The 6896-nt window shown below is 31.8% G+C and overlaps 1 protein-coding gene across 1 annotated transcript; it reads left to right on the top strand.

Annotated features, from left to right (window-relative positions):
- Nucleotides 1-555: 555 nt before the first annotated feature.
- Nucleotides 556-5868, top strand: LOC149164020 (serine carboxypeptidase 24-like). The gene is made up of 9 exons (XM_089429341.1): nt 556-808; nt 2617-2724; nt 2871-2966; nt 3067-3159; nt 3412-3497; nt 3619-3974; nt 4085-4180; nt 5488-5593; nt 5707-5868. Exons 1-9 carry the CDS (start codon nt 571-573, stop codon nt 5866-5868), a joined length of 1341 nt encoding a protein of 446 aa, XP_089285467.1. The 5' UTR covers nt 556-570.
- The last annotated feature ends 1028 nt before the right edge of the window (nt 5869-6896 follow it).

A 6896-nucleotide genomic window follows, 5' to 3' on the forward strand; every position in this document is an offset into this window, starting at 1 on the left:
TTAGGTCACCTACCATCATCAACATATTCTAGACACCTCGACTCTCCACAAAATACCATAGTAGGACAAAACGGTGTAAATAATATTCAGAACGCGTATTCTAGACACCTCGACTCTCCACAAAATACCAGAGTAGGACAAAACGGTGTAAATAATGTTCAGAACGGGTATTCTAGACACCTCGACTCTCCACAAAATACCAGAGTAGGCCAAAACGGTGTAAATAATATTCAGAACGGGGTGAGGACGTTGCGAGGGCAAATAAGTTTATAGTTTAATATCTACAAAAGCCTATCATCTGTATCATATAAACGGCCCAAAAAAGAGGAATAGAGTCACCTACCATCATCAACATATTCTAGACACCTCGACTCTCCACAAAATACCACAGTAGGAATAGAGTCACGTACGCCACATTGCTGAATTTTGCGTTCACCTCTATATATATAATTGCAGTCGGATGGTATGCAGATCTATCGTTCACATTCTAAAACGCTTTTGATTTTCGGGGATCCATTGCAGAATCGCTTCTGTCTGTGAGCCCCAGTACCCAATTCTGATCAAATAGCAATGTGGACCTTGTTATGGATGCTGACGATTTTGCTACTTTCGGTGCCGCACGTGTCCAGAAGTGACCAGGCCGCAGACAAAATAACTAGTCTCCCAGGCCAGCCCCCTGTCTCATTCGATCAATACGCCGGCTATGTTACAGTCAATCAGACGGAAGGCCGAGCTCTCTTCTATTGGTTAACTGAGGCCAATCGTAAAATATCTTCGAAGCTACCTCTGGTATTGTGGCTTAGTGGAGGTCTGTACAACTTTCAGATCCACATATTTAGTCAAGAACTTCTATGTAAAATTTGTATCAGGTTGGGTAAAATATTTTAGTTTTATAATTTGCTGACTCCTAAAGATATATGAAGTGAGAATATGCGCAGAGTCGACTACTTTCTTTTTATGTTTGAAAAACCAACAACGCAGAGTCGAGTACTTTCTTTTTATGTTTGAAAAACTAACAACTATAAAATATAAGTTGTATGTACATGTCTAACCTTTGTTAGAGGTTACATCTATATTTTTCATGTTCTATGTACAGGCCAAACCTTTATCACATATGAGATCCTGCACTTTGATATTGAACAAGCTTATCAATAAAATACAATGCATTTGCACTTTTCATTTTCCTGATATATGAAGTATATTAATTTAGTATACTGCGTTTGCATTTTTCTTTTCTATGGTATGATAGATTGAATAAATATATTAATAAAATAGACACATTTGTATTTTTTATTTGTATTATATATGTGTAAAATTTATTTGAATATATGGTTTTTAATCAAATATTCAGGGGTGAACAAGATGCATCTCATTTTCAATCTCAAACTGCAACCAACATGTAGCTTCTTATGCCTTCAAAAATCTAAGTTGTAAGATTGGTAGGATAATGGACACATACTCATGACTAACCTGAAATCACCCAATGCAGTTGAATTGAGTTATTGTTGTCTTTTTGTTACCGGCAATTGAGTAGAATAGATATTAACGGCCTGATCAGAATTTCAAATGCTATATAGACAAGTATTCTTCACAATTTTGTAGGTTGAACTCCAAATCTATACATATATATAACTTTGTAATTTATATACATAATATATATTTTATTTTAATAGTGTAGTATGTTATATATATAACTTTGCAATTTATATACATAATATATATTTTAGTACTGGAGTAGTATGTTTTATATATATAACTTTGTAATTTATATACATAATATATATTTTGGTACTGGAGTAGTATGTTTTATATATTTTTGTAGGTTAAGAATTAAGTTAAGAGGGTCTTTTTATGTAGTTTAATTGAATAATTTAAAAATATGAAAAAAAATATGAGTAAGATGGAAAAAACATGTTAGTGGTTTGAAATTTATTTATATTTATTATATTTTTTAAATATAAAATTTAATTATACTCCAATAATCTAGAAAAATACAAATATATAATGCATATTTTTTACATTAACCCAAAAACAATATTTCTATTTCTACTGGGACTTGACAATATTGGTGACGGGTAATTCACTAATCACAGGATTGAGATTGGAGTTCTTTCGGTGATAACAATCTGATTAAAATTCGATAGAAGTTACAACTTATACACATAGCGTAGGAGGTGGGTTAAGAGTGAAGATGTTCATCTAATTTATCTTTGATTTCTTTTTTTCCTTTTTCATTTATTTTATTGTTTTGTCTTATAGATTTCCAGCTAACTTGTTCAGAATTATAGCAAATATCCTAATCTTGAATAGGAATTCTTAAAATGAATCTTTTGCCGGTCTAATTTGAGAAGAATGACGTTCTCAGCTTTCATCAATTTAATTACAGATAATTAGCCATTTCTGGAGGAGGTTTCTCTGTAGGAGGTTGAGAAAATGGCGTTTCAGCTTTCATTAATTTAATTATAGATAACCAACCATTTATGGAGGTTGATTTGGATTGGGAAAAAATTAACTTCCTCAACTATAAAGTTGACTATTGTTTAATGCCTGGGATTGCAGGTCCAGGATGTTGTTCAGTAACATCAAGTTGATAATTGTTTAATGCATGAGTTGCAGGTCCAGGATGCTCTTCAATAGCATATGGAGAATCGGAGGAAGTAGGACCTTTCCGGATTCATAAAAACGCTTCTTCACTGTATTTAAATCCGCATTCTTGGAACAAATGTGAGTTAATCTTTCCACAATTCCATGTCAAAAACATGATGTTTTAATCATATCATCGTTGACTCCTACCATAAATTAAGATATCCAATCTCCTTATTGATTACTGAGAAAATTAGTACTATTCCGGCTTATGATCACGATCGCAGATGCAAACTTGCTTTTTCTGGAATCTCCTGTTGGAGTAGGATTCTCATACACAAATACCTCCACCAACTTATTGGATAATGGGGACAACCGTACTGGTACCTACTATATACATTTTAATATTAATATTAATATTTTATCTCATTGCTACCCACATGTTAATATTACAATACTGACACTCTTTGTCGGACATGGTAGCTGAGGATTCGTTGGCCTTTCTTATCAACTGGTTCCAGAGATTCCCTCAATACAAGTATCGAAAATTTTACATATGCGGGGAGAGCTACGCAGGTTAGTATATATACCGTTGGAAACTGGGCAATATATGCTAATTGGTAAGTCTTAGTAGTGTGGTCTTGGTAAGTCTTGACAATGTGGTCTAATAGTTATTTGTGGGCTTTGGTTTCTACAAGTTTTGTGATCTCATTCTAAATAAATAAAACTATATACCCTTGAGAACTGCTCTGGACACAAAGCGAAAATCTATAAATCTTAATTTCAAACATGTAAATTGAAGCCGTCTAAATTTAATTGTGCACACAGGGCACTTTGTTACGCAGCTAGCGAAGAAAGTGTATGAATACAACAAAGGGAATTCTAATCTCTTCATAGATCTAAAGGGCTTTATGGTGAGTATCGGCATTTTAAACTTGATAAGAGTATGGTGATTAATAGATATTGCTTCAAGACTTGGATTAATTTGAAGGCAATTATTATTGACTTTCTATATTATTTTATACTGTGGACTAGGTGGGAAATCCACTGATGGACGATTACAATGACAACGTTGGCCGTATTCAGTACTGGTGGTCTCATGCTTTGATATCGGATGCCACTTATAATAACATTATGAACAACTGCAATTTTAAGCAACTGAATTTTTCAACGGCCTGTACTAATTACCTTAACAATGCCGGTATTGAAACGGGTAACATAGATCCCTATGATATTTATACCCCAGTATGCTCGCAACAGTTCCCGACCAGGATAGCTGGCTACGATCCCTGCATTGAAAACTATGCAGAGATATATTATAATCGCCCTGATGTGCAGGCGGCACTTCATGCTAATACTACGCATATTCCCTACAGTTGGACTGGCTGCAGGTGTGTTTAATATAGTCTGGTATCTACTTTTTCATTATGGTCGAGTTGAATTGGTTGATCCTTCAGCAAATCGATATAAATGACCGTTGAGTTTCCTTCATGAATGGCAGTGCAAGCGTTTTCAGTTCCTGGACGGATTCAGACTTCTCCGTTCTTCCCATATACAGAGAGCTTATTGCGGCAGGTCTTAGGATTTGGGTTTCCAGGTATTTATTATGTTAAAATTATTTGCATTATTTAGTAAATTAATGATATATGTATTATTTTTCATATTATCAGTTTAATAGGTTTAGTAGGTTTTAAATAGAAGGTGATGAGTGTATTGTTAAATTATTCTGGAGAGCCATTTCTAGTAATTTTGATACTCTAGATGCTAGTCAATCATTGTGTTGCAAGTTAGAGATCAAACCTAAACTATGTAATCTATTCAAATTGTTTAACAGTCAAAAAAAATATATTTATTTATCTAATATTGAATAGATTAAAATTAATAAATTAACCAATCATTAACATACTTATAATAATTAATATATGCCATTGGCTATCTTCTCATCTTGTCTATAAAATATTAATCTATTTTTAAACTAAATTTAACAAACAAAAATAAAAAAAACTCTGAACCATTCAATCATATCATCTTGTCTATTAAATATTAATTTATTTTTAAACCAAATTTAGTCAACAAAAATAAAAGACATTGAACCATTCAATCATTGACTTACTCTGACTTACTATATTGAATAGTGATTAATACTCATAAATAAATCTAGATATCCTCCATTAAACTCACAAATATCTTCCATCCAGATTTTGATTGCTCTCTCGTCTAATCGATTTTTTAAATAGTTGGAAGGTAGGGGTGGAAGAAATATGTAAAGTCAATGTAAAATTAATCCATTATTAATTTATATGTATTATTTGATAAATTAATGATTGGTATATTATTTTTTAATGTTGATTTTTATGTATTATTTAGTAATTTAATGATTGGTATATTATTTTCTAGTATAATATTAAATAAAAAAGGTTAATAAGTTAATGGCTTGGTAGTTAATATTTAAAAGGTTAATAAGTTAATGGCTTGGTAGTTAATATTTAGAATTTTTTTTTTTTATCTTGTCAATTAAATATCACACTATTTTTATGGACACTTAATTTGATAAATAAAGATTATATAAACCTAATTAGATAAACAAACATACAAAACAAAAGTGACACAATCAAACATTGACTTACTATATTGAATATTGAATAGTGGTTAATACTCAAGCAATCCATATATTCTCAGTTAAACACACAAATTTCTTCCATCCAGAATTTTCCACCAATTGCTCTCTTGTTGTAGATGTAATCGATTTTTTAAAGAATTCCAAGGTCGGGTTGGAAGAAATATGTAAACCAATGATTGATTTACGGCAGTATCATAATTTTCAAGAGAATGCAGTTTACATCTTTACTTTTAAATTCAGAGAGTAGATTTCTTAATTGGAATTGTTGGTCCTTTCATGTACAGCGGCGACGTTGACTCTGTACTTCCAGTTACTGGAACCAGGATGTCAATCAATCAACTGAGTCTTCCCATTACAATTCCATGGTATCCATGGTATGTCGATAATCAGGTGGGCATTTTCTTAACAAAATTCTAATCTCAGTTCTCTCTCTCCACTTTCACAGAGATATTAACATCACTTTCAAAGATTTTGCTAATTAGTTTGTGGCAATTGATTAATAGACTGTTGGAGGATGGACTGAAGGATATGAAGGGCTTACCTTCGCAACCGTAAGAGGGGCTGGCCATTTTGTTCCACTTTTCCAACCTGAAAGGGCGTTAAAACTTTTCCAATCATTCATAATGGGTCATAGCCTACCAAGCACAGTCCCAATCAGCAGCTGACTCTATCACATCTGGTAATTGCTGTTTGTAGAGTGTGTGATTCAGCTTTTTCTTTAATAAAATTTGGTGGTTCAGCTTCTTTTTTTAATAACATTTGGTGCTTCAAACCTTCCACCATTGGGGGTATGAGGATAACTTTCATTAAACCCTCAAGGGTGATATTGTTAAAATGATAAATAAAATAGATGATTATAAATCTAAAATTATTGTTAGAATGATTGGAAAGAGTTGTAATCATAAAAAAATCATCTAGAATGTGCTTTAGGTATCTCTATTCCAATGTACGTATAATAACAATGTGGGACTATAAACAAAAGGCAAAAGAGTTGAATAAATTTAATTAGGTTGGTCTTCACAGATTTTTACATTGTTTGATTTAATAATATTTATATTTTATATAAAAAAAAATGTACATTGTTTTGTTACATATATTATGAAAATTGTTTGAATATGATAAATTGTATCATTATCAATTTATTAAAAAAGACTTTGGCGGGTGGAGGCAACGTGTTTACTAAATTGTTAGTATAGGTTATTTTTGGAGAGATAACATGTTGTTGCATGTGTTGGTGTATAGGAGTGGTTTTAATGATAGTTGGTATTTTTAAGTGTGTTAAGTGATTGTGAAAGTTAATGAGTTAGTTAATTAAAAAATATTTATAAAGTATTTATTAATGGATGATATATGAAATGTTTGTTAATAAAATAATGGTTATAGTGGAGTTGACAATAAAGTGAAATTTTTATGAAAGATTAGTTTACTAAAATTTACAATTATTTTTTTTTTGGGGACATTAATAGAAATAATAAGCAACTTGAAATATGTAGTTTGTGTTTTATTTTGTAAAGCATTTATGCCATCCATGATGTTACACCCATGCCTCAATTTGTAAGAAACTATGGTTGGTTGCCAAGGATGTTGGGTGAAGGGAGGGGGATTACATGGGTTATGTGCTCCAATCTTGAACTACTACATTGAATTTCATGATATTGAAGTAGTCTAAATAAAAAACAAAATGGCGTCAAGA

Source organism: Pinus tabuliformis, chromosome 5_1, assembly GCF_031772625.1.
Source record: "Pinus tabuliformis cultivar Carrire ecotype Pingquan chromosome 5_1, CPIR1, whole genome shotgun sequence".
NCBI lineage: Eukaryota > Viridiplantae > Streptophyta > Pinopsida > Pinales > Pinaceae > Pinus > Pinus tabuliformis.